This window comes from Betta splendens, chromosome 13 (genome assembly GCF_900634795.4).
Source record: "Betta splendens chromosome 13, fBetSpl5.4, whole genome shotgun sequence".
In the NCBI taxonomy this organism is placed as follows: domain Eukaryota; kingdom Metazoa; phylum Chordata; class Actinopteri; order Anabantiformes; family Osphronemidae; genus Betta; species Betta splendens.
Genome location: NC_040893.2, coordinates 13,334,687 through 13,362,403, shown reverse-complemented (window position 1 = coordinate 13,362,403; position 27,717 = coordinate 13,334,687). Strand labels below are relative to the sequence as shown.

Below are 27,717 nucleotides of genomic sequence, written 5' to 3'. Positions count from 1 at the left end.
GCGATAATTAGTAAAAGGAAGTGTTAGATTAGAGCAAAGTATTTTTATGATACAGTTATTTACAAAGGTAAAAGCATCCCTTCAAATGAACAGCCTCCTGCCTGATGCCTCCTGCTGTGTTGCCACTCATCAAGTGGAGAGCAACCTGCTTCTGTGTGCACTAAAAGGCCTGGCCCGCTCAGTCCTGGTATTGGTAAGTGCTCCATAAGCTGGACGCATGGAGTCGAGACGACTGTCACTGCAATATGTTCCTGTGAGGAGCCAATCAAGAAAGAGAAGTGGGTGTAGTTGCTGCCTGGCTGCAATTTATACATTTAAAATATGAGCACTTACGCTTCTCACAACACCGCAAACTACTGTGAACGTCTCTGAAGGTATGTACTGGACTTCCCCGACCACTTATCTCGTGTCAGTTCAGCTGGGAGTGTGGACACACCCTGCCTGCCTGCAGTCCAGGCCGGGCACAGGAAGCCAAGGTGCTCACTCTCCGTTTTAAATCAATCTCGGTTGCCAAGTAGGAGTGATCATGAACAACGTGAGGCTGAAATAAAGACCTTGGAAATGACTGGTCCTGCGGAGAAAAAAAAAACCAAAAAACAGCCGGTTGAGCGAGAGTAGGAGGAAAGCGGTGCCATTTAGAAAGCCTAAACCATCCGCCGAACTATAAATCTACTGACCGCTCATCATTCAGCAGCATTTTAAAAAGCCCTTAAAGAAAAACACGGAGTGAAATGAATATGCTGTCACCTTTCATTTAGCTCTGGCCCTCTGGCTCAATAAGAAAAGTGTTGTTCCCTGGAAGGCTGCAAGCCCAGGCTGAGCTCTCAGGTTTAGGGTTTACCCCTGTCCCGCATTCTCAAGGCTTTCACTTTGAGGCCCACGTCTCTCTTTCCTCCCCCATGTCCCCCCAGACATGTCTGACAGGCTGAACTCGATGTGGGCTGCTCAACAGACTACAAAAATCATTCATCTGTGCCTTCAGACGGTCAAATCTGGATCTAATAAAGGGAGCTTGCCTATTGATCCTATTCATAGGGAACTGCTGTAGTGCCACCTCTCACCACTAGAGGGCTCTGCGCTCCAAGCTAGAAGTGACTCAGCGATGGCCCTCCATTATTGACAGTTATAAATACCAACTCATAGGCCAACATCTGCTCCATACACGTCTCGGGGTTAATGTGTTTGTTTACTATGCTGGATGGTTGCAGCTTTTTAAAAAAAACAGGCCTCGTGGGGTCAGGGAGGCCAAAGACAACAGCAGCACCCTCCCTCTTCACCTGTGGCACGAACAAACATGTGAAACAGGAAACATACGCTGCCGTGCACGGACACAACGCCAACCAGATGAGGGAGGGACATTGTTTGTTTTGAGGCGCTCGAGCACGGGCCACAAAGCAACAGGAGGACCGTCCAGGAGGAGAAGCGAAGTCGGAGTGACTTTTAGGGTTGTGTTTACTGCATGTGTGGGTGAGGGCACTACCCCGAACGCCTCGGCAAACCGCAGCATTCCGCGACGGGTCTTAAAGAGACAGAGCGACGCTGTCATCATGGGTATTTGGGGAGCAAAGCGTTAACACATGGTGTGGGCTATGTGAGGCGGCTGGTGAGACACGGGAGCCGCTAGGCGGCCGTGCCAGCTCTCTAATTGCATTGTGACAGCTCTGGGCTCAGACGCCTCAACTTTAAAGCAGCCGAAACCGTAACGAGACCCCCCGAAAACAGGGACAGGTCGAATGGAGAGTTTGATTTGAAGCGGAGCGCGGCCTGAGCTTCGACTTGTGTCCTGCTGCTGAGGATGTGCTGCGTCTGCACTTCACGGCTCCAAAGATAGAGGGCAGAGTTGAGCTTTGGAACGAGTGCGGCAGCAGCGGTGTGTGTTATGTCAAACCCGTGTTTGGACCGTTTCTTAATATTTTACTCAGCCCGGAGTAAACGGTTGTGGGAACTTCAGTAGGTTTCAAATATTTGCACGCTAACACAAACCATAGGATTGCGTTTCCTACTGTATTTCCTCAAACCTTTGTGAAAACTGGGACTTTTGCAAGTTAAACAAAAATGTTCCTTTCTAAAATTCCTGTTCATGTTATACATTTAAGGAAGGAACGTGTGTCAGACCGCTTTACTGAGCGCCCACCTTCGATCGCTTTTATTTCTCCTGGTAACATGTATGTACGACAAGTATGTCACATCCGTCAACAGACGGCAGAGTGGGTGAGCAGTCAGAACAGAAGAACAGAGAAGAAGAAAAAAACGACAACAACGTGCTTCTAGGAAGAGACGGAACGAAGACGAGAAAGAGAGAACGAGAGAGGTGTGTAGGTGTGAGGAGGGAGGCGAGAGCATGACAGGCGCCGGTGTGTGTTAGCACGAGGGTGGTTGGAGAGAGGGCGAGGCTACGGGAGAGAAAGAGAAAGTGCGCTGGTGAGGGGGGCGTTGGACTCGGGGCCTCCGAGACGGAAAGACGGGCTGCGGAGAAGGAAATGAAATGGAAGTGAGGGGTCAAAAAAGAGAAACAGCTCGTTTCCGCCACGAAAGTCCACGGCACAGTGTGGAATTAACGTCCCTAAACCATGGGGTGAGCGCTAAAAATAGCACAGTGAGAGGCTGGAGTGGGAGTTTGGGGGAGGGTGGGGGGGGGGGGGGGGGGGGGGTACTGTAGGTGAAGGGATGCGGCTGGCGTTTGGAAGCCCGAGCCCCGGGAGCGAAGGGCCGGAGACAAAGCAACAGACGGCGATGAGAGACGGGACGGAGGTTTCCTGGTGGCGCGCGTCCGAGAAAATGGGGCGAGCTAGAGGGTTGAGGCGGAGGGGAGAGAGAGAGAGAGAGCCCCAGACGAGGCCCCACAAACTCGCTCCCTGCATGCGCTGCTCTGACGTCGCACGGGCCCTCAGGGACATACTTCCTTTAAGCATGAGCATGTTTGAGTGCGTGCGCGTCATCATTATCGAAACGAAAGCTCCCAATCACTTTGTGTTATTGATGCATGCAGATATGCATCAATAAGATATACCTTTCCATAATCACCTAGATTATACAGGAGGGCTATGAATTAGCAGGACGTGATGACTTGTGGGGTCTGAGGGCGACGAACTGGAGGTCAGAGCTTTGATCTGCTGAAATCCTTTCAGAAACGTAGGGGGATGTTATTAAATCACATTTTTGGTGCCGGGCGCGATGATGAAGTTATATATCAGCCGTGACGCAGACCTGACTGGAAACCAGCTCCTTGGTCCCCCTCATCGCCCTGATAAGACCCCCCCCCCCTCACCCCCCACAGCCTGAGCCACATGAGCGACTGGTGTCATCAGTGTGAACACAGCGAGGATGCGGTGGTAAAAACACCAGCCAACACTCGCAGCAGCTCCTTAGGTGCCTCCAGTAGGAAGGCCGGAAGGATAGATGGCTCGATAATCAGCCAATCAGCATTCAGAACGTAAGAGAATGGAACCGTCTGGGCTCTTTGAAAGTAGTTTATGCTTCTATGTTTATGGGTCGTCCCATTAAGTCTAAAGCAGAGGAATGTGTCTCGCTGACTGGCTTTCTCTCTCCCCACTCGCTGATTGCTCTGCGCCTACGTGCCTCGCAGCCCCCCCCCCCCCCCTCCTCTAATGAGAGCGCGTGTTACACAGGCATTCAGAAGCCCTCGTCTGCTAATTACACGACAACCATCTCGTTCTGGGACGCTAATGAAGAGGGATCGAGTCAGAGACGCCGCTGGAGCGGAGGTGGCGTCTGTGTGTGTGTGTGCGCGCGCGTGTGTGTGCGCATGCGTGCGTGTGTGTGTGTGTGTGTGTGTGTGTGTGTGTGTGTGTGTGCGTTTGTGTGTGTGTGTGCGTGTGCGTGTGTGTGCGCATGCATGCGTGTGTGTGTGTGTGTGTGTGTGCGCGTTTGTGTGTGTGTGTGCGTGTGCGTGTGTGATGGGGTCAGACTCGCCACTGGGTGGGGTGTTTGTGTGTTTGTGTGTATCACACAGTGTTCTGGCGCCGGGCCAGTGGTTTATCAACCGGGACGAGTTGGACCCCGCGTCTCATTCTTTCCTGACTTTCTCTTTCATCTTTTAACGTTCTCGCGTTTCTTGCGAGGCTCTTACTTTTTTCAGGAAACCTCAAGCTCACGCTCGTGCCGCTCCTCCGAGTCGCAGCGCGGCGGGTGTCGCGCGCGCGCGCGCGCCGTCGATCGAGCGCGACCCGGAGCGACGCCGCGCTCGCGCACGCTTAGCCCGCGGATAAACCCACGCGCACGCACGGGGGGGATGGAGCGCGGGGGGAGCGCGAGGCAGAGCCAGCGACTCAGCGTGTGACCTGCAGGAAGTCGTTCTGTCGAACAGAGCGCCGCTGTCCCGCGCCGTCGTCCCCGGCGAGAGGCTCGAGGAACGCAAACCATCTGGAGGCGACGGTGCGCGCTCTCGACCCATCGAATATGGAGGATGTTTGTCTGATTTACAGAGCCTATTTAGGGCTGTTTGGACAACTTGGCTCGGGGATCGGGGCTTTAATTAAAGATAATATCAAGAGCTAATATTGCCCCCAGGACCTTTAACTCCCAGTCAGCAGTGCAACAAAGTCACGGCTCTGCGGGTGAGGGCGAGAGACTAACAAACGCAGCCGCGTGAGCGAGTCCGGCCTGAAACGAAGGCCCCTCCGTGTTGACGTTGCTGCCCCCCCACACACACACACAGTCTCCCTCCACTCGTGCCAATAGCAACGCAGGCTTTTTCAGGCCCGAGCCCCACTGCCGCGATGGCATATTGATACTGTCATAAAATATTACATCCTCGTTTTATTCATTAGACGCAGGCTTTAATCTAAAAATATCGCGGGCAGGGAATAAAACGGAGTTTTCAGCGGCGGAGAGATTAGGCCCCGCGCTCCTTCTCACCGAGCGCCACGGCTCGGAAACACTGAGGCCCAAAATAGATGTTCTTCTCATAAAGGGCTCCTTCTTTGTAGTCAGCATACAGCAATAACATCTGCAGGGCAGTTTCTATGGGGGGAACAGATTCGGGCAGGCTATCAAAGAGAGAGGCGATCTCCTGTGAGAAGCGGTGGGTGGACGACTTCCATGCTCGCTCGCTCTCTCTCTCTCTCTCTCTCTCTCTCTCTCTCTTTTCCTGCCTCGCTCTTCTCCCCTTCGCTCTTGCTTCCAAAAATCTGCAGCAATCACGGCGATGCTAATAAAAGACCATTAATATCACCTGTCAGCGCTATCTTTGGAAGATCCAAAAGGAGAAAATGAGACCAAAGGATTCGGAGTCTGGAGCTGCTGGCCACGACGCGGGACGCGGCGCGCAGCGCAGGCAGCAGCGTGGTTTGGTTCCACTCACTCCAATAAAGCGTTGCAGTGACAGACGTCTGTAAAAGGGCTGCAACAGGTTCAGCTCATAGTTCATGTCCAAACATTTGGTTTTCCTAAACAGACACGCAATCAATCTAAAATTACTATTCCATTTCATTCATTTATAGTTTTTTTATGGAGCCTAATGTGTTTTTACTTACTTGACCCCTGCATGACCCCGGCTGCTCTTCCAAGGCTCACGATGAACCTGCGATGAGTTAAACAGTTTTTTTGGTTTGTCTCAATGCCATTTCTGATATTCTGCTACTTTTTCGTCTTTACTTCAGAGAAGATGCAGATGCAGAACCGCGCGGCGCGGACCCCCGTCTCGTCTCTCGGCGGCGAGGCGTTCGCTGTCCGTTTAATGTGAAACAGCACGGCGGGCGCTGGAGGGAGGCTCTGAGCGGAACAAGGTGGCACCTGAAGGGAGGAGGCGAGGGGCAACGGGGGCGACGTGATGATAGCGGCTTCATGCTAGCAGGGGCGGACCGGGCCCTTTGCCTTTGAACCGGCGGCCCGCTAACTCAAACAGCATTGCCGGGGCGTCGGCTGAGGGTCTGGATCGCATTCAGCCCCGCTTTTATTCAATTTGGTCTCATCCCAGTGACGCGGGCCCGTGCTTCTCTCCACACATGGCAATAAGTCATACCCTCACCTTTTGCCCTCGACGTGTTGCCCATCTGTGTCCCCCGGGGGCCGGGGGCTGGGGGTGCGGAGGGATTCAGACGGGCTCTGAAGATGCAGACTGAGCCCCTTATGGCGCTTCTTCACGCCTCTCACCTTGGACTTGACCCCCACCCTCTCCCCTCGACTCCTCACACACACACACACACACACACACACACACACACACACACACACACACACACACACACACACACACACACACGCACACACACAGCTCCTCACCCTCAGACTTCTAAGATTTACTGTTAAGAGCAGTGGCTGTCAGGGCGGCTGAACCGTGCACTTTCTAATTCAAACAAATGCTGCGCTGGGGTCACGGAATTATCCCGGAGCCACAAGGTGTTTCAGATGACTCGCAAGTGTTGAGTGTTAGAGTGATGCAGAGAGAGAGCGAGCGAGACGGCGCTCCATGCTGCTTTGAGCTTGCAGTCAAAAATAAATAAATAAAGCGATAAATAATCAAACAGATAAACGACACTTTACCTGGCTATCAGCGGGTTCCATCAGAGGCGGGTGCAGATCTTTAGTTGTGCGTTAAGGGGAGCTTCTCATTTCTCAGCTGAGGGCTCAGCGGTTTTATCACGGCAGCTTTAATCAGTGTCACACACGCGCTGGATTTTGGTTTACGTCTGGAGCTGGGGGGGCAGAGAACGATATGATAGTCAGCGATGTACAGGAAATAAATATTCATGCAGCAGATGCTTCACAGGTGCGTTTTTTTTTATCAGCTCGCGAGACAAACCGATATGACAGCTGCGGTTCCACCCGTGGTTCCTTTTAGCCCAGTCTGACGCCAGACTCCAGGCTACGTTAACCAAGCAGAGACTCACCAGCAATTACAGAATATCAAGGTTTGATTGAGCTAAAAAAAAAAAAAAAAGTTCAAACACGGCACATTGCTGCTTTAAACAAACATCTGCCTCGTGTGACACACAAACAGGCTCAGAAACACAGATGTTACTTTTCATCACAGGAAGATCAGTCATTGTCATCACACTCGACTCTGTGTGATGCTTTCCTGCTATTTTCCTCTAATAGGACGCTGATTGTGCTTAAGAGGAAAAAACAACCAAATAAACAAACTGTATTGTAAATTTAGCTTTAAGCTGCCACAAAAAGGAGAGAACATGAGGCTGGGGGTGATAAATGGGCTGTTGGCGTATTAAATGCATACTTTTTGGCTTTGGATAGTCCATAAATACGCAACATAAGGGGAAAATAATTTAAAAGTGAGTGGTCAAAGAGTAGTAGGAGCCACACATTGGTGAATTCGCCTCGAATCACCGGCTGCGCACCTGTACGCGCCTACACCAGTCTGGCTGCGAGCCGCAGCTGCGCGCGACGCCCGGAGGCTGCACGCGCAGGAAAAACGGGATTCGGAGAGGATCGCCGTGCGATGCAGGGAGGGGAGGGAGGGAGGGACCAAGCGCGTGCATAATATTCCCCACTCAGCGGGACTCGCTGCGAGCAGGTACAGCATCTCCGCAGTCCGCCGCTCAGCCGTCACGCTCCGCCGCCCAGCGCTTTCTGCCGCAGCTCGCAGGGAAAGTTCTCGCGTCGCAGTCGGTAAGTGCAAACTTTTAATCCGACGCAATTTTAGGGGGCGTCCGTCGAGTCGCCTTAATAATCCGTACGTGGGATTCTCCCGGTGCCGTTGACGCGCGTTTGCTTTAAAGTTGCAGGGGTTTCTTTTTTCCCGTCAGGAAAAACTGCCACGAGATGCTTTTTCAACATTTCCCACGAGTTTTTCGTGCCATTTTCTGGTTCACGCGACCAAACAGCAGAGAAAAGTTGCACGTTCTCTGCTTTTTTTTTGGCCTTTTTTTAATGTCATTAATTTCTTTTTTTAATTTGTGAACTTCAAGCTGCCTTTAGATGCACAGCGAGGATGCGGTCTATAAATATGCGCTATTTATATCTGATGGTGAATAATTAGAGCTATAAATTTACTCCTTTACTGATTTGACATTTCTTTTTTACTGTGTAAACCAAGCAGATTTAGTCTCCTCTAAACGCAGGGCATGGATTTGAATGGCATAATTGATTTGCACATTATTCCCTTTGTGCACGGGGACTTTTTTCTAAAACAAGAGCTTCTGAGTCTTTTTGAGCCGGCGAACATCTGCAAGCATTGAGCGCCGGCACATCTCTGCTCAGCCTGTCAGACGCTGCCATAAAGTAGATATGCCAAATTACTTAACATATGAATGTGAGCAAGCTGGGATCTGCCACTGCCCATATACACCATTCCCTCCTCTAATGTAATACTTCAGCTCTGTTTTCCAGCCTCTTTTGTTGATGCTGCTTCAAGTAAACAATGTTAAGTGATAAGCAGTGCGTGTAGGAGGGGAGGAAGGAGAGAGGAAGAGGAGGATTAGGGAGAGAAAGGGGAGGAGGAAGAGGCAGATGATGAGGAGGCAGTTTAGCATGAGGAGAGACCAAGGGATGGAAAAGTCAGGCTGAGAAACCTTTTTTTTTTTCGCCGCAGCATTTGTTTTAATAAAATTAAGCCCAGAAACTTAAATCCAAGTTTGCCTGTGATGACATCATGCTGTGTTTTCAGGAACTCCAAACAGCAGCTTTGGCTCTAAACAGTGAAGCTGATGGCGCAGGTTAATTCAACTGGGCTCAGATTTCTCACTCGCCCCACTCTCTCTCTCTCTCTCTCTCTCTCTCTCTCTCTCTCTCTCTCTCTCCTTTGCCTCCTTTCTTCTCTCCTCTTTCACACACACACACACACACACACACACACACACACACACACACACACACAGTAAAAACATCATATGATAGATGCTTCACTCCTCCCCATCTCCTCTGTTTGCGTGTTGATCTTTTCAGCAGGCCTCGCTTCTCCCGTCCGCCGTGTCCATGATGAGTTACTACATGGATCCAGTTTCCTCCTACCAAGCCCTTCACCTCTGTGACCATGTGGCCGCAATGGTAAGCCCTGCCTCGTAAATTCCCTGCGTCTGTTAGTCTGGTACCTACCACACCGCCGCGTGCGCTTGCAGCTTAGCCCCGTGACGGCAAAGGAATGTGTGCAGGAGCATCACCTCTCGGGGAAACTCTCCCCTCTGAGCAGTTTTCCTGTTGGGTTTAGTCCACTATTATCACTTGCACTAATAGCATCTGTACCTGCTGTTTTTTTTTCCTACAAGCCCGTGAACTCATGAACTCCACCGTGTTGCACAACCCACCAAGACTGGCTTGTCTTTGGAAAGCACTAATGCAAATGTTGAAGTCTGTGAGCCTCTAATCTTGTCGCTAACCGATCGCATCGGAGTCAGACCTCGGTGAAGCCGCCCGCTCGCCGCTCGGCAGCAGCCGCGCACGGCCTAACGCCCCCCCAAATGAGAGCCCTGAACACGAAGGCAGAGACGGGGCTTGCTGGGAACATTGGAATTCCTGTCAGGTGACCATTTGAAGGGTGGAGGCCAAGGAGCGGCAAAATAAATGCTTCCATTTGTATGCAGAGCGTTGGCACATTAGGATGAGAGACTGAGGTTATATGCAAATGGGAACCTCACCCTGGCCCCATAGAAAACATAGAAGGATACAGTTCCCCGGGACCTAATTGGCTCAGGTGGTGGGGCTTGCCTTTGAAATTGAGACTACTGTATACCGGGGCAGACTTGGTCAAAAGGTGAATCTGGGTCACTCACTAACTCTATTTTTCTGTATTTACATGAATTATGTGCCAAAAACAGACGACCTGCTGTGTTCACACCGCGATAGTCTGACGTGAATGCATCAGCGTGGGCACAGAAACACGTAAATGTCGCAGTTAAAACCCAAAGCTGCCTCACGTCACTCAGAAACGGACCCGCGCTCGGTTCTACAGCTGTCAACGAGTTCCCGGTCTAGATGCCAGATAGAGACGTGGTGCGTTCAGGTTCCAGATTTATGGTCGCATGGACTGAAATGTCACAACGTGAGATCCTGCATCTTAACGACTGCTCTTTAGCGTTTCATCCAGGTCTCAGGGTTTTAAGTCAACCTTGGGCTCATTTCACAGCACTGACTTTATGCCACCACTGAGTTGCAGCTGAAAGAAGTTCTGACCCTAAATTGATGAAGTAATCTCCATCAGTATTAATCTGTGTGATCTGTCCATGTTCAATCCTTTGGACCCCTCAAAGGCCTCGTGAGCTGCCTGATCCTGCGGTCATGTTAGCTGTCCATGAAGCTGGCTGGCTGCTGGTAAATGCTGCAAACAAGGGTGTTTTTTATCCGATCGCCGCGTCATCGTGTTCCCTCCATGTGTGCGTGCTATTAGGTAGTGTGTGAATTAGCCCTAGTTTAGCTGCAGGACAAGGAGACGGGTTCCTGACAGGACCCCACTGATACAGTGTATGTGTCTGTACTATGTGTACAGGACGCTTTAGTTTGAGTCCGAGCCATTTCTGCATCCATGACCGGTGCGAAGCGCCGCTCCTGCTCATTGTCTAGAAGGAAAAGGCAGGAGTTCTGTGTCTACGTTACCGGGCCAGGACTCCCTCCCCGTCGCGTTAGCAAGAAGGAAACGTGACGAGGATCCAAAAATAAAAGTGCACGGGGCCCGTGTGCTCAGACACGTATGCAGACCTGCTGCTATTAACGCGATGATGCTGCCACTGACAGGGCGCCACAGCATGAGGATGAGCTCATTTGTTCATCTGTTTGGCCTGAAAGCAACAATGTTGAGAGGAACAGAGTCACAGGATACAGTTTATGCAACAAGTCCAGTTTACCTGCTGAGCAGATGCTACAATTAGTGTTAAGGGATATTTCAAAAATCTCCCCTTTTTTTTGTTGTTGACAAATGAAGGATTCGATGCGCTATAAATGGCCGAGTGACCCCCTCTATCTTCTGCATTCAGAACTTCATATCTCTCTTGGCTCAGATGGCGAGTGCTGACTTTAGACTTCCCCCCTCGGTGGAACCTCTTACGTGAACGCTTTTGCGATAAGCAGGATAAAACAACACAGTCCAGATAAACTGAACGAGTCAAATTTTGTCGCGAAGGTTATCTGTGAGGGAAAACGATGACAGAAACGTTTTCCAAACTCAAGGTTACGCTCGCGGCTTAAACTGACGGAATATTTGGTCCCTCGTGTTGGTTGTGATGAATTTTATGTCCACAAATAAATATTTTGGCCTCAACAGATCCATCTATAGATCATGGTCCTAACTCTAACACACACATGGGCGTTTTTCTTGTTGCTTTTTCAGTGCAGATGAGTAGATTAGATGTCAAGGATCCAAATGTGTCGCATGTGCGATGTGCTCAGCTCCACTGTGTTGTGTCCCCAGAGGCAGAACGGAGGCGTGGCAGTGGGCCCTCAGGCTCAGCTCCCAGGTGTGGTTCATCCCCAGCAGCAGTATTACCCGTCACAGCCCCTCTACCCCGAGGACGTTCCCCTGCAGGAGGTGCCCAGCGGACACGACATGAGCGCCACAGGTAAGAAATCACTTTTTTTATTCGCTTTTTCCACTCACTGTGCATGTAAATGGCTAAAACACAGTCAGTAGTTGACTGTGAGTAATCTTGGAGCAAACACTGGAATTTTCAATGTGCCGTCGGTTGCACGCTAGCATTAACCCCCTGACACATGTTTAAACTCCTTCATTTAGTTTTGTAAATGTGAGAGTTCCTCGTGGACACACACACACACACACACACACACACACACACTTGTCATGTTGTTCTGGTGGTGGTTGCTGGTTTAGTGACTCTGACCCTGAGGGCAATGCCTTTTCCAGATACCCCCTCGCGCGTTCGCTCTCCTCCCACTCCTCTTCTGGGGACAAATGAATGCCCTGCATTTTCAGGCTTCAAGTCCTTCTGTTTTTTTTCCAAAGGACTTTTATTTTAAACTGGAACATTCCTTCCAGTGCATTTGCCTGTGCTTGACTCTACTCTCTTGACTCTCCTCAAACGTGATTGATGCTGGTGGACTGGGACACACGCCACGGGAGTGGGGTAGGGGTGCTGGGGGGCACGGGCGTTCTTCCGTCGCCTCCCTGAGCTGGATGCAGGGGGCAAGACAGGGGGCCAAAGGGCGGCCATCTTTTTCCCAAGCCTCTGGTTCGGTCCCTGGAGAGGTGAGGGGGGCCGGGGTTGTGTGCATGCGGGAGTCAGGATTTGATGGGATTTGCTGATGTTTGTTGCCAGAGACACACTCCTTCGGAGCCCTCACTTCATTGCTCCCAGCGCTAAACCGTTGACATAAACATTGCTGGGTGGAAAAAGATGACCGAGCGTTGACCTTTTTTTTGTTTTTTCTCATTCGTCTAAATCCTGCACCACGCAGACCACAGGTCTGAGAGCCTTTGGGCCACCTGGAGATGCTGTTAGAGTTCTCTTTGGTTTTGGTTCTGCCAGCACGTGGCGTTATGAGTGTCCGCTAACCTCAAAAGCGACTCAATAACCTTTTACACACCCGCCAGTCATTGCTTACACTCATTTCTCTCAAACTGAAAAAGCCGTCACCCTTTGAATATATTGACATTGCAATTTCAGAATGCCTGTTTGTGCACAATGATGAATGCAAATTCACATGACTTCAGTTACATTCTGCGGTTTGCATGAAGTATCATTTCCAATATGATTGTGCTTTTCAGTCAGTCATTTGAACATTTAATTAAATCTTACCTTTTGCTTTAAGATTAGATTTGGACTGTTTTTTGGCCTTGTGTTAATTCACCGGTGTAAAAATCAAACTTTTGATCTCAAATCATAAACTAGATCAGTAACTTTTTAATGCAATCTATTTGTTTTGCAGTGGAGCCTAGAAAAACACGTTTTGGACGTAGATTTGTGTTTTTCTTATTTAATTTGACTAAAACCTGCAAAACGAGAATTTACTTAGAAAATACTGTAGAAAATACAGCTTTACAGCTTAAGCCCCTTTTTTTCTCTGGGAGTAGTTTGTTGTCTCTTAAAGCAAAATGTGGTCGTGTGAGAGAACGAGAGTGAGGAGCAGATGTGAGATGGGGATGTTGGATGTTAGGACCATCTCATGCTTGGCCTGGAGCCCAACGTCACACACACTCCTTCCTGACAACAGCCATGCCGTTGTGCTGTTTACACTAACAAAGCCCTGCTCTCCAGCGCACGCGCGCACACACACACACACACACACACACACACACACACACACACACACACACACACACACACCACAGGACTATTGTAAACTCGACTTGTGTGTGTCATTCTGCAGAGCTTCAATGAAACCCAAGCCCAGATATCACACACCCTTGTACACACTCCACTAACATCCTGCAGTGATGCACACTACACACATTCATTCATTAAATTCACACCCTGCACTCTGGTGTGTATTGTGTTCCAGCATCCTCTCATTCAGCGAGCGCGTGCGTGCGGAGAGAGAGACACACACACACACACACACACACACACACACACACACACACACACACACACACACACACACACACACACACACACACATCCACTCCCAGGCACTGGTGAGTTCACTGTACATTTAAACATCCACTCCCATTCAGTGCACACAGACACAGCTGTGATCTGGCACTCAGGGACCATTGGCCTGTGTTTTACTTGATGTGATTTGACAGCTGGACAGTCAGGACAGGAGGGGAAAGGGGTGGAAAGCAAAGGCGAGTGGGCGGAATACAGTTTGAGCAGAGGAGACCGATAAGGAGGGGGATAATTCACAAGGCTAGGGCTGGCGTTGGTGGGAGGGGAGAAGAAACCGAGGAGCCTTGAGGAGTCGGGGGGGGGGGGGGGGGGGGCTTCGCCTCTGATGAGGGGCACGTCCTCACGGGCGCAGGCCCATTTTTTATTTCTAAAAGTAAACAGGCAGCCTGCGGGGGTCTGGGGGGTTATGGGAAAGGAGGAAGCAGTGATGCTAATCAGGACGGCGCACACTTCCTCCTCCAACAGTGAAACAAAACAAGAGTGGAAAGACGGAAAAGCGGTGGACGACTGTGGAGGATCGGGCTGCGGCGCTGCGTTGGTCCTGGGTCGGAACTTCATCGTGTCACGGTGGTTCTGAGGCGAGAGGTGCTGGTCAAATAAGAGGGGAGAGGGGGCAACCTGCCGCTGCCAGTCGGTACTGTACACTTGTAGGTTGATTTCTAGAAGTGGGACCCATTCGGGCGTGTCCACACTTCTCAGAACATTGTGCACAAAACGGTTAAGACACTGTGGAATTTGTTTGCCATAAATCAAAAGCGCTGCTCGACTGCGCCGAGGGCAAAGCACCGCATTGATTGTTGTCTGGTAAATGCGCCCGTTCAGACGGAGGCGTTTGGTCAGGCCACTCTCACTGCTCTTGCTGGGTGCCTGTTCCCACTTTAAAGCTCCTTTCCCAGGGTTCCTTTTGTTTTTAGGAAGTGCGAGTGCGGTAAGTTCCCCTCGATGGAGCGGTGACTAATTACGACGCTCTCCACTTAGAGAACGTACAGTTCTACAGCGCATGCAATCGCTGGTGATGCAACAGATGCTTGCTCATCAGGAAAGGTGGTGCTTTCATGGATCCCAGGAGACTACCCATTGTTTTAGGGTTTATGCTGTGAGTGTTACTGTAACTAGCATGAGTAAAGGCCTCTTACTGGACCCTGTTACATGGGGTCATAGTTGAATCAAGTATGTTAAGGTCAGAATTCTTCCAGCTTAGTGCATTTATGTAACTATTAACACACCCAGCAGCTTTATTTGAGTTTTACTTCCTATGCTGAGCAATCTCGTTGTGAAATTGTGTAGTAAAACCACAGACTGATGTATTTGTCTTCACTTTTAAAGACAAGCAGAGCTTTATCTGACAGCGCGGCGGTAACAGAGAGGAGGGAGGGCGAGACAGGGAGAGGGAGGTCTGGGAGGCAGAGAGGCTCTGAGGGGGGTGGGGATAATTGAATTATCTGCACAATGGAGTGATGGGGGGCACGTGGTGCCGCTAATGGAGGAAGAGATGTCCTTTTTAGCGAAGCTAATTGTTCAGAAAAGAGCTGAGCCTTTGTTCAGGGATGCGCTGCTGCTTCCCCAGTGCACTTACATGCGCACACGTCAGCGGCGCGCACGCACATACACACACTGGTGCGCATAGTCTCAGAAGAGACTGAGGAATGCAGGCGCAACACACGCACGCACACACACACACGCGCGCAGGGTTACGCTGCTCCTGTCCCACCAAACCCTCTGATCTCAGCAGGAGTGCATCCAGCCTGTGGCACATTGAGGCAGCATCCACCACAGATAGAGCTGAGACTGAGCCGCTAGACAGAGGCCACAAGGACCCCACTGTTTTACTGTCTCACTGTCTGCTGCCTGTGTGTGTGTGTGTGTGTGTGTGTGTGTGTGTGTGTGTGTGTGTGTGTGTGTGTGTGTGTGTGTGTGTGTGCGTGTGTGTGTGTGTGCGCGTGTGTGCGTGTGCGCGTGTGCGTGTGTGCGTGTGTGTGTGTGCGTGCGTGTGTGTGTGTGTGCGTGCGTGCGTGCGTGTCCATCACCCATCTGTTTGTGTGCTTGAGTGCCTGTAAATGAGTGAGTGACTGATTGCGTGCTGAATGCTTTCTACCGACGCGACGCGTGAACGCTGTCAGGCTGCATCCACTGTCTGAGACGCGCGACAGTTTGATCCGGTCGTGGCGACTCATCGTAATTTAGGCCTGTCAGAACAAATACGGCGTCAAAACATAAACACTTAAGGCGACCGAAATGCCTTTTCACAGAGGTATCGGTATCGGTATCGAAGGCGAGCGCCGCTCGACAGCTGCCTGACTTTGCTCCAAATTGAATAACCTTTCCGTTAACTCTGTGAAAAGCAGCAGGTGCAACGGTTACGTTTAAGGGTTACAGACAGGCAGACGGCACAGATGTGCCAGCGAGCGGGCGAACGAGAGAGAGAGAGCGAGGAGGAGAGAGAGAGCTGCTTTAGTGACTGGCGCTCGACTGCAACGCAAATGAGCGAAGCCAGCTAACTGTCAAAACCATGGCAACTGCGTTTGCCAGGGGGGAGGAAAAGAGACACTGAAACCAAAATTTGTTTGATCTGGGACGTGTCCTCAAGTGTACCGCTCCGAACGCTGGCTCTTCTAACGCTCGTGAGACGACGTCTGCCTGCGCGTGAGAAGGAAGTGACAGCGTTCGCTTCAACGGCAGCTGCTGTCCTGGGTTCGTGTTGTGCAAAGGTTTGACACAAGCAGTTGCCGCAGATGATTTATCACAACTCTGTGGAAATCGATGACATATTGTTGGATTTGTGTTGTCCTGATGATGCGTTTGTCCACAGGGTCATTGTACATCAGACTGTCTGAGGTGGTCATTGCTCTGGGAAACAACCAGTGACATTCTGTCCTCAGAGAAAATGCACTTAGATTCTCGTCCTGGTGAAGCGCATTCTTGTGCATTTATATCACTTTAGTTCAATGAGCCCGTTTTGATTTTTATTCGTTTTAATTCGAGGAAAAATCTCTTTATTGCGCCAATGAAAAAGATGCAAAGACTGACTATCGTCACTGAGATGAGTTACAGTGACGCCAGTCCCAGATATTATTCAGCAACACCATTAAAGCCTTAATGGCCGCCCTCAGGCATAAAAGGACCTGCGCTGTCCTTTTAAGAACAGATACCAGAGAGTTCATTAACGGAAAACAAAGAGGTCCAGTCAGAGAGAGTGAGTGACTGGGTGACTGAGATAAAATGAGAGGTACCCCCCCCCCGGCCCTTGTTCCATTCTTCCTCTCCCTCCCCTTCACCCCACTACTTTGCCCCTGGTGAGGCAGCTCCTCCTCACCACAGAACCCACCAGCACTCTTCCCAGACGTGGCTCCTATCAGGCCAATGAAACCCGATCCGGGGCTGCTAATGGAGCTGCTGAAGTACCGCCGGGCCTAAAAATCCATGCGTGATCAATATCCCTGGCTCCCCAGCCTCCGTCCAGATTATCCCATTTAGAAATACATGCAGCAGTGTCATGTTTGCATCGCAGGTTGCAGCGCGTGACTCACTCCGGCGGGTGACGGGTGACGACTTCATGAAAATACTTGGCATTGTTTCCTTGGGGATAAAAAAAAGGGAACAAGCTCCTCAGATTTGTCACTTTTAGCTAAAAGCCTTAAATTCCAGTGGAACTTGTGAGAATTACTATTATGATCTGCTGTGTGCTGCACATTACTGTGTTTTTTTTTTTTCAAGCCACGGGAGGTGTTCCTTAATGACAGTGCTTTGCTCAGAGTGGAGCCCTACAGGGCTCAAAAGCCCAATCTTTCTCTTGTCTTTATTCCTTCACGCTGGCAGAACCCCTTTTCAGGCCGTTTTCACGATGATGCACGACTTGTTGTAAATACACAAAATTAAAGCAGACAATAAAGCAGAGGTCAATATGTAATGTATTTATTTACCTGCTTCAGGTTGATTTACGACGGCCTGTTTGGAAAGATGTATTTCAGTAACACCTGAGGCGTTTGTTTTTATTGATGAGCTTAAGGTGAACAGAAAATACCCCGAGGTGCTTATGAGCACAAGTTATGAGGAAGCCCCGACCTGCAAAATACAGCACACAGACAGTGAACCAGGAGATAAACGGATCTTCTCCTCCAGTGTGTGGAATCCGTCCCCCTCATGAGCGAGCGTGATTTATGATGCAATGCTCTTTAAACTCCAGACGGCAGAATGCTGCGGATCAGCGAGCCGATCGCTGCCATGTTTGGACGTCACGGCTCTCCCCACTCCTCCGTCTGCGTCCGTCCCTCTCGCGTCTCCGGCGTGTTTTCTCATCCCGTGAAACGCGAGTAATTTGCGGGAACATGTAGACTCGTAACTTCGCAACTGCGCCTGATGACGTGAGGAGGATGAGGAGGAGGGGGGGGGGTGAAGGGTTCTCACACGGAGGCGCGCGGGAGGGGGGGGGTGATAGTGATAGTCCGTGTAAAAGAGCGGGTGGGTGGGGAGGGGGCAGGGGTTGTAATTGAATTGTGAATCAAGTCGGTAACACCGCCCCCTTCGGCTGTCGTCGCGCTCCGGCTCGCTCGCAATGCAACGCCCCACAGGCAGTGATAGAGAGGAAGGAGTGAGTGAGTGTGTGAGTGAGTAGGAAAGAACGAGGAAAAGAGGGAGTGAGTGAGCTGGTACCGAAGAGGGGAAGAGAGATAAGTTGGGAGTAAGAGGCACCGAGGCGGGTTTTAGCGTGACAGGAGAGGTTTAAACGAAAGGAAGGGGAGTTTTTTTTACCCCCTCATAGTGTGTTTTTGGAGCTGTTAGAATAAAGAGAGAGAAGGACGCGGCGTTTTCAAGTCACTGTGATTCTGATCTGATGATCATGACGGCAGCTGTCGATATGAAACCGACGTTGACGATCATAAAGGCCGAGAAAATGGACGGTGAGTAACGCAACTCCTCGCGAAGAGCTTGACAGTTAACACGAGACCGAGGCGCGGCGGGCGGCGCTGACGTGAACGTTACCGCTCCGTCGTGAGGTGAGACGAGACGCGGAACAACGCGCGGAACGGAACGGAACGCGACGCGGTGCGGTGCGAAGAGCGCGTCGGTTGCTTAATACTGGACAACACGCCAGACTGGGAGTCAGGCAGCGGCGTGTACCGAACCGCTCGTACCCGTCGCTGTAACGCATCGAGCGGCTCCCACCGCTGTGTTTAGAAACACTGTGACAGAAAGTTGACCCACTCAGCTTGTGCCGCGCGTAGAGACGCATCACGACATTAGACTCGCACCGTGTCCTGCTTTAAACTGAATGCGCGAGGCTCCGCAGTTCAGCCTGTGTCGCTCGCGTTCACTGACATATGCTCCGTGGGGTCGCTGTTAGAATGATATTCCTTTCTGTTTCATCCCGCTTTGATCTCGCTGGGGATCTATCGCCCCCCCCCCCCCCCCCCCCCCCCATGAGCAGCCATCTCTGACCCATATTCCCAGTGCCACTCGCTGAGGGCACGGCCCGCATGGGAGACGGGCAGCGGTGGTCCCTAATCGCCTCCCTCCCTCCCCCCTGGCGCCCCCCCCCCCTCCTCCTCAGCGGCTGGAGCTGGCTCTCCAGAAGCAGGCTGAGGTGATGAATCTGCATTGCTGAGGCTTGCTCCGCTGACTCCAGTGCCTGGAAGGCTTGGCTCGCTCCAGGGGCAGTCCAGGCCACAGCAAAAGGAAGGAAAAGCCGCGACACCGGGCCGAGCCCGCGTTTGCCTCTCGAAGCTGGGCTCGTTTCACTTCTCACTTCTGCCCGGAGCGGCGTTACCGCAGCGAGGCACGTCGGGGCGATTTGCATCCGCGGCTTCTCGCACGTCTGTTTCCCCTGTGTTTTCACAGCTCAGGTGGCCCCGAAGCCCCTTGAGCCAGGCAGTATTGATACATCGCGGAAATGTAATGCTAATTGCTAGCGTTGACCCAGTAAGGGCCACCGCATTAACCACCCGCTCGTCACTGAAAGTACCTGCGGAGCATAGATCCACGGACAAACGCGCAGCGAAAAGTGCTGACGGCTGCAGACGAGCTGCCAAAGCGCCGAGCTGTTTTGCAAACCCCCCCCCACCCTACTTTTTTTTTTTTTTTTTGCAACGCTCGCTCCTGCTGAGGCTCATTCGGGCCCAGCCGGGTCAAACCGAGGCTGCCGCCGCTCACCCCCCCGCGCCAAAGCAGGCACTGGTTGTCGAGGGTCGAACTGTGGCATTGTGGGAGCTACATGAGCTGCTTTCCTCCCAACACCTGCGCCCCCCCCCCCCTCCCCCTCCTCCAGTGTAACAGACAGACGTGGTTACTATACAGTTCGTTCCCCTTCCTGGATGGAGCTGCAGCCCGTGTCTGCTTACTCAGCCTTTCACAGGTGCCACCTTTTAACAACGCTCACACGCCGCCGAGGTCAGAGGTGCAGCCGAACAGGGCGCCTAACGTTCCGCCCAGCTTTCATTGCCCCGTCTGCGGCTCCGGTAGCCGGCCTCCTGACAGCGCGCGCTTTCTTCAGCGCAGCCCACACCGCGGTAGCTTATTATTAAAAGCGTCACGTAGCCATAACAAAAGTGTCAGCTCCGCGGGGGGAGTTGTAGAAAGTAGGCACGAGCGTTGCCTAACGGCGAAGGTGCTTTATTGTGAAATGGCCGAGTCCCCCCCCCCCCCCCCCCCCCCAACCCCCCTCCTCCCGCGTTCATCAGGTCAGGGTTCAGCGGCTGGCAGGAATGCTGCGCGCATGCCCTGCCCGGTGGCACGCGTGGCAGGAGGCAAGGAACTCGAGGGGGAGGCTCGCTTTTTTTAAATTTTTTTATATTTTTTGTATTATCTGATCAGAACCCGGCCCTGCCCGAAGCTTCTGCCGAGAGGCCTTATAAGGCGCCTCATTCCACACCTGCCAGGTTCTGTGCGCTCGCAAGCACATGCAAGCAAGGCCACGCTGCAGAACAGAGGGCGTTACATAAGCTGCAGCTCCTTTTGCTCCACTTTGTTTGTGTCAGCACTCCTTCGGTAGCAGAGTGTAATATATGTCACTGTTTGTGTGTGTGTGTGTGTGTGTGTGTGTGTGTGTGTGTGTGTGTGTGTGTGTGTGTGTGTGTGTGTGTGTGTGTGTGTGTGTGTGTGTGTGTGTGTGTGTGTGTGTGTGTGTTTGGTAGCCGTCTGGCAGCTGTGCAAACACTGTTTGGGAGATCCAGGCTTCTCTTGATGTGGTCCGTCAACGGATCGGGCCAAACCGTCGGGCTTGTCATCTGGTGCGGACCGTGTCAAACCGAGGGCGAAATGCTTTGACAGATTAAAACTCCATGAGTCAGTGCAGTGCGTACATGACACATAAACCGCTGGCTGGTGTTGCCTGCAGGGCGGTCATACGTGTCGACGGGCCGGACCAACGCTGCTATGAGTGTGTGTGTGTGTGTGTGTGTGAGTCGTGCAGTCGCCTGTTTTTTGTTTTTTTTTTGGCTCACGCTGATCTCTGCTGCTGTGAATCAGCAGGTGAGCTCGCCTCGCCCTGCAGCCAGCGCCCCGGCGTTTGCCCCCTTCCTGCAGCCCGCCGCCCATATAAACATAAAACCATTATGCCGTGTGGGTACTATCACAACGCTTCCCCGACGAACACACGCCTTAATCTGCGCTTGTAAAGCTTAGTCATAAAGTGAGGCGTGTTAGCACCAGATACAGCAGTCTGCTAAATAGTAAGCATATGGTGAGAGAGAGAGAGAGAGAGAGAGAGAGGGAGTGGGGTGGAGGGAGCGCTCCGCCAAGGCTTGGCCAGTGTGATGGAAGTGGAGCGGCCCTGGTAAGTTTAGAAAAGATAATTAGAAAGCAAAATGACGAGAGTCTCGTTCCCAGCAATCAGACGTCTCCGCATTCCACAAAGAAGCCCTCAGTCCAAACGAAAGCAACGCACGTCCGCCGGCCTGCTGAAGGAGGCGTTAACATGTTTGTATTGTCATAATTTCACAGACCACCCCTCCGGACCCACCCCCCTCCTCTCTTTCGCTTTCCTCCTCGTTCCCCGTTCTGTCGGCCACGTGGGCTGCTGCGACGGCGCCTTGATGTGGTCCATGGCGAGTTCCTGCCGCGCTCCGTCCCTTCCCCGCTCCCTCCCGCCCAGCAATCCCTGAGTCACGCCGCCCGACGCCTGCCGCTCGGCACGCCGGCCGCTTTCTGCCTCCGCAGGCTTCTCCCGTCCTGACATTACAGCTGCCTGTGAACTGTAAACGGCCGGGCCGCGTCCCAAAATGGCTCCGGCGCCACCCACGCACCTCCGCGCCGCCGGCCTGTGGTGCCGCGTTTTGGGGCTGCTGCTCCCTGGAATGGAAGCGGGGCCGCCTCGGGAGGCGTCGCCCGGCGCCGCTCTCACCTGTCCGCAACCGGGCCGCGCCGCGTTCCGCTCGGCGCTCGGCCTAGATTCGCTTCCCGAGCTTCCCTCCTCTCTGCGTTTGCGGCGCACCGCCTGCGTTTCGAGTCAGCGCCAAGTGTCAGGCGGAAAAATGGCACGCGGCCGAAGACTCGAAGCGCGTCAGACCCACAGTGGTATTGATTAAGCGCCCCGTGGAAGCGACGGGGGCTGGAGAGAGGCCTGTTTGCGTGGGCGGTGGGCTGCGGCCTGATGCGAGGCACATGTGTGGCTCTGACAGGGCCAGTGCAGTTATTGGTGAGCGCATCTGGACTCCATAGCTGCGTCTGCTCACACTGACCTGCCCTTTTGTTGTTTTTTCACACTACAAAAAAAGAATAATAATAATAACTTGTCCTCTTCACACGATGAGAACTGTACGCTGAGAAAACTCTTTACATCGGACCCCCGTCGCGTTTATGGCACGTTAACTTTTAACATTACGTGTGGGAAAAATCGCCGTCAGACGCGCTCGGCCGCTACGCGGAGCATGTTTGTCTAAAGCCCGGTTACGACGTGGCTGAGTCACCGAGGAGGAATTTTACAAGACACGGTCACTGCTTTCATCCTGACCAGTCACACTGTGTAACAAGCCCTGAAATCCAGTCATTCTTTGATTCAATGAGTCACAGCACGTCTGTGCTTTAGTGCATAGGAGAGAGAGGATAGAGAAGGAGATGTTCACTTTTTTAAGGAAATCCCTTCCATCTCGTTATCAAAGTGTGGCTTTTTATATCTTTTTAGTCAGCACAGGCAGCCAACACGGAGGTGTTTGCTGCAAATACCCCACAAACAATAAAAAGGGGGGGAAACATGAGGCCAGATGTTTGATGCTTCTATTAGCTATGGAGCCTATACTGAGTTTAAAATAGGAGAGCAATTCATCATGTTGAGCTGAAACCATTTTGCCACTTAGACCACAAGTCATTTTTGGTCACATTAGAGGAAAACAAGAAAGCTGTGAGAAGCACATTAGCGATTGTAAAACAGAGGTGGAATGCAAAGCATGCAACATGAAAACGCTGCGGTCTGAGGGGAATTTATTTATCAAGTATCCATCTGTCGCCCATAGCTTTGCCTCCGCACAGGCAGCGAGGGCTCATGTGCGCGTTTTGTATAAGGCAACGAGAGGACGAGCCGAAGCCGTCGCTCAGCCGTCGAGAGTTCCCCGTCCCACATCCTTCACGCCGCTATCAGAACCCCCGATGGTGGAATGTATCCGTTTGGGGTGAAAACGGAAAACGCGCAGCGCGGAGAGTAAACTGTTTGTCAGACTTGTCGTGTGTTTGGTTTAAAGGCCAAACAGTCCCCCGTGTGTTTACGCCAAAGACGGAGCGTGTGCTCTGCGACCGGGCCGGCACCACAGGTGGGCCCGTATGGCTCACCTGTGCCTCCACCACACCCGGTGCACCCGTCGCCACGGTGACCCCGAATCTCTGAATGCCTTCTGTAGACCGCCGGCAGCGCGTTTCATGGCGGCCTTCTCCAGGGAAAGGAGAACTTCAGACTTATGCAATAATCTGTTGAGAAGCACATCGCATGTTGCTCAACCTTTCCTATCTTAAACCTTTTCACACTGTGTAGAATGTAAATCGGCAACAAAGAGCTAAATTCTGCTTTTGTGTGTTTGGAGTGGAAAAAAGAAGCTTTTCCATCAAGCATTTGGCAAAACCATGTTTAGGGTGTGGGATCTTTTTAAGTTTAAGGTAATGTCATATCAAGTACCAAGACTTTGGCGTAAACCATGCAGTCAATGTGATTTCACATCCTAAGCTAATATAATTTTAGCGATGGACCGAGTGGAAAGACAGAAAGGCAGCGGTGGGGTATTAGTCTGGCTTATTGTCTGCTGCAGTAGCCGGTGTGTCTGTGGCGGTGATGGCCTTGGACAACTCTGGTTTCATGGCTAAGACAGATGTCCGCAGGAGTGGCTCGTTTCCCCCGTCACCACAGTCTCTCACTTCAAACGAATGAAAGAACCCTTCCAGCACTGCTGTGTGCTGATTTGAAACCTTTTGCTTGTAACGCTCGGGCCTAGTTCTGGTCGGGGGCTTCTTCGGATCGGCCTGAACGCGATCGGCCCGTGCTTCTATTTCTGGTCTCTGACATTGAGATGGAAATCTAAACAGCGGAGCGACTGGGTGAACAAGCAGCTCTCTCAGAACTCGACTGCCACCCGGTCTTTCTCGCTCGCTCTGCCGCCGCCCTCAGCCACCACATTATCACTCCGAGCCGCTGAATAGGCTTCCTTCATGCTGTTGGTTTATGACCCCGGGTTCTCAGACTAGGGGCTTAGATATGGCTCTCCATCAAAGGGTCTCTCAGATACCACTGTCACCCCTTGGTCTGCTGTGGTCAGACTGGTCTGCATTAAAGAGCCAATTATAAGCCCTGGGCTTTTTGCCAAGGGCCTCTCTCCTTCTATGCACCACGTTGTGACCATGCTGATACAAACCTATACCCCTGTGCTTGTAGTGATATTTGGGAGTATGGGACCTCCGTGGTCTGTCTGACATGTTTGACCAGCACCTGATCCTACAGCTTACCTCACCCTTGAAAGGAAGTGGCAACTTAGCCACAGGAAGTGGACACTTTCATTAAAATAAAAGTCCACAACTCACCTGAGTAAATATTGTCTAGAGACAAGATACTTTACTGTCTGACCCTCAAAGTACTTCGTTTTTATAAAACCTAGCATTGCAAAGCCTTAGATTCTCTGTGTTCTTTTGTTTCCTCACCAAACACACGCCCACTCTTTGGATACACACTATAGGGTTATTTATAGCTCCGTCTCATGATAGAAAGCATATTGTCCCTTATTTGTTGGGTCTGGTTGCCTGCTCTGCTCGTATCATTGCATCATTCTGAGTGGAGGCGGCAGTTCAGCCTTTATGAATGAATGAGCCTCTGCCAGAGGCTGAGAGATGGCACTGATCCCACTGTGATGTCACTCTAGAGACGAGGAGTAAAGTGGGAGCTTTATGAGACCTCCCATTCATTGGTCTGTGTCTTTCTCTTCCCCTCTGTGCCCACCCCTGGTTCTCTTGTCCAGTGATGGGCTCATATTACAAGCTGGTGACTCACCCTCCCGGCCCTGCTCACTTAGACAACCCCCATGTAACCAAGATGCTCCTTATGCTATCTTCCCCAGCCCAGCCCAGCCCCATCCTGCCCTGCTCAGCCCTGCACAGTTCAGCTTCAGACGCTGAAATCCCAATTTCACGCCCACGCTCTAGCGCACAAGCGAAGACGGCTGTTAATTTAATTCATGTATGTGTACGTTTAACAGAGGACGCCTCAGAACAGGTTGGGTTTGGGTTGGGTCACAAGGACAGGACCGTGAAGGTGCAGTCAGCGAGGATCCCTGAGGGACATATCACTGTGACACTCAACAGACTGTCCATTATTGATATCATGACTCGATGAGAGTAGCCAATCAATACCTTTTACTGTACATTCAGACTAAACATCGGTCTTACTTCATCAGCGATTCTTGGAATAGATTAACTCATTCCTCAATGCTTCATTCTGAGAAACCAATTTAATTTCGTACTTTTCTTTGCAGACTCTCTTTTTGTCCAGTGTCTTGTTGGTGAAATGCAAATGCCGTAATGTTGCCGGTGATTTACACCCACTCCCACATTTCGTGAGCTAAGTGGATGGAACTCGTTTTGCGGACAGACCCACACCGTCTAATGTGGAAAGTGATGACTTGTGGATGCTCTAGCTCTCAGTACATACTGACCCTTCTGGATCTAATGGGACTCGCAGGCATTGAAATCCTATCAGGACTTCATCATTTACTACAGACTGTCTAGAACCAGGCTCGCGTCTCGCTAATGGATGCACACTGTACATTAGCTCCCCTGCAGATAACTTTCATATGGACCAATCACCATGGAGACTGCTGTATTATCACTGCAATTCTACTGTAGGACTTTCAGCATCACTGTGACCTCAGCTTCATGTTTTGAAGATTTCAAAAATAATAGTACACACACACACACACACACACACACACACACACACACACACACACACACACACACACACACACACACACACACACACAACGGAAGTAAAGTGTGTGTTGTTGTAAGCGCACTTCCACTCTTAACTCATAGTCGAGACTTTTGTTTCTCAACACAAAATAAAAAAGAGGGTTGTGGGTGACAAGACATTCAAAACAAAAATCGCAGCATGATTTTAATTTAGTCTCATCATTTCTCTTTTTAGAGCTCCTCATGGGAGTTCTCGTGCAAGATGGTGTTGAGTGGCTTATGATGGAGGATTTAGTGCTAAAGTGGGTTCAAGTCTGCGTGGGCAAGCGGAGGCTGGGCCCGGGTTGATAAAAGCGGAGAGGCGGGAGGGGGGTAAATGGTTCGAAAGTGCAGACAAACTTCACTCGATCCAGCTTAAATAAACTGCCGCATTTCGGCGTTGCCTGCACATCAAAGTGCAGGCGTTCTGAACCCCGCTCCCGTTTCATTCTGCAGCCGTTTGCAACATGTGTGTTTTTGTACTACTGTGACAAGTTAAAGGAAAGATATGCTCAGTAGAGGCCTCAACATATTTGCACATTTTGCATAAAGACACCTCAGCCTGGACTTATTTGTATTATATACCTGCAGCTTATTTTAATGTGTCCGACAATAGTTTATCAGTCGCCATCTAAGTTTATGAAGGTTTATTCTCAGCTCTTTTACCTTGCTTTAACTTTTGACCAGCAAGAATTACTTTCCGTTTGCTCACCCATGCAGCACAGAGCGATAAATTATTCCAGGCCTTAATTGAATCACATAAAGAAGCAAAGAGCTCTTGTCTGTCCGCTGTCTGTGGCCTGTTGCGAGGTTTCTTTCTTCAGGAAGAAAAAATAAAAGGGGGGAAAGAACCACCAATAGGAAAAAGAGAAAAAAAAGACGAAGACCTAATTTTACAAAAAGCCAGACAGACATTGGTTACATGCGCAAAGGAGGGACAGCTGCTGTGCATTCCAGACGAGGTCGAGACGTCAGTGAGTGGTGAAAACAAGCATGGACTCTGTGTTTCCCCACTGCACCGCTGGCAGATTAAACCACCAGGCGCTGGAGATGACAGAACATCTGGGTTCAACACATGGTGGAGCTGAGGGTAGTGGCTGCTCTGCCTTCAGGATAAACCTTTTGCGATCTGATGTTTACCCCTTTTTAATTGTCGTGCACTTCAGACAGATACCAAAGAAGAACTGAGGAGAAAGACAAAGTGTCAAAGCAGGCGCCTGATTGAACCTTTGATTGTTTGTACCTGATGTGGTTAGTTGAATTTTTGCATTGTGCGCTTCACCCCCTCCACTGCCAAGTTGATCAGACGTGATTATGCTATTATGTCAGAGCGCGATGTCTAACCGATTTTGTTACGTGCATATGTGGTCTTTGGTGGTTAAACCGCTCTAGCTGCATTGCATGTTGATAAATCCAAGCCAGTTGAAGCTCTGTGGGCCTTTCTGGGTCTATTTCCGACATTTTCTCCATCTTGACCTGGTTACTTTTAGCAGTCTGTTCTAGTATTAGAAGCCTGAAGGTCCTAACCCCTTCTCCCCTCATCATCTTGTCTGTTTCGCCCCTTTATCCCACACTTCTGCAGCCTGGTCAATCTAATTAGATGAGCGTGATTCATCAGGCACTGTTTAAAAGCATCAAAGGGAGCTCTGTTCCCCACTGGGTGCCCACTGGCTGTGAGCAGGGGAACAGTATGCCTAGTGTGTGATCGAGACCCTTAAGGCAGCCCACCCCAAAGTCCCTTAGCCACCCGCCAGCAGCCGCGCTGACTTCATCCTTTGACCCCTGACCTGTCAGAATGTGTGACCCCATGGTCTGGCGACAGTAGACCCACTGT

General features: G+C 51.1%; 1 protein-coding gene across 5 annotated transcripts in view; it reads left to right on the top strand.

Moving 5' to 3' along the window:
• ets1 (v-ets avian erythroblastosis virus E26 oncogene homolog 1) overlaps positions 1 to 27,717 on the top strand; it is a 107,142-nt gene that overhangs the window by 69,141 nt on the left and 10,284 nt on the right. The window contains exons 1-3 of one of the 5 annotated variants that reach the window (XM_029172236.3): positions 7,440 to 7,587; positions 8,863 to 8,964; positions 11,318 to 11,465. In XM_029172236.3, the coding sequence (XP_029028069.1) occupies positions 8,893 to 8,964; positions 11,318 to 11,465 (220 nt within the window). In that variant the 5' untranslated portion in view covers positions 7,440 to 7,587; positions 8,863 to 8,892. Of the gene's footprint in view, positions 1 to 7,439; positions 7,588 to 8,816; positions 8,965 to 11,317; positions 11,466 to 18,028; positions 18,371 to 27,717 lie in introns of those variants that run through there. The other 4 variants (XM_029172233.3, XM_029172234.3, XM_055513791.1 and 1 more) reach the window with 4 other exon arrangements.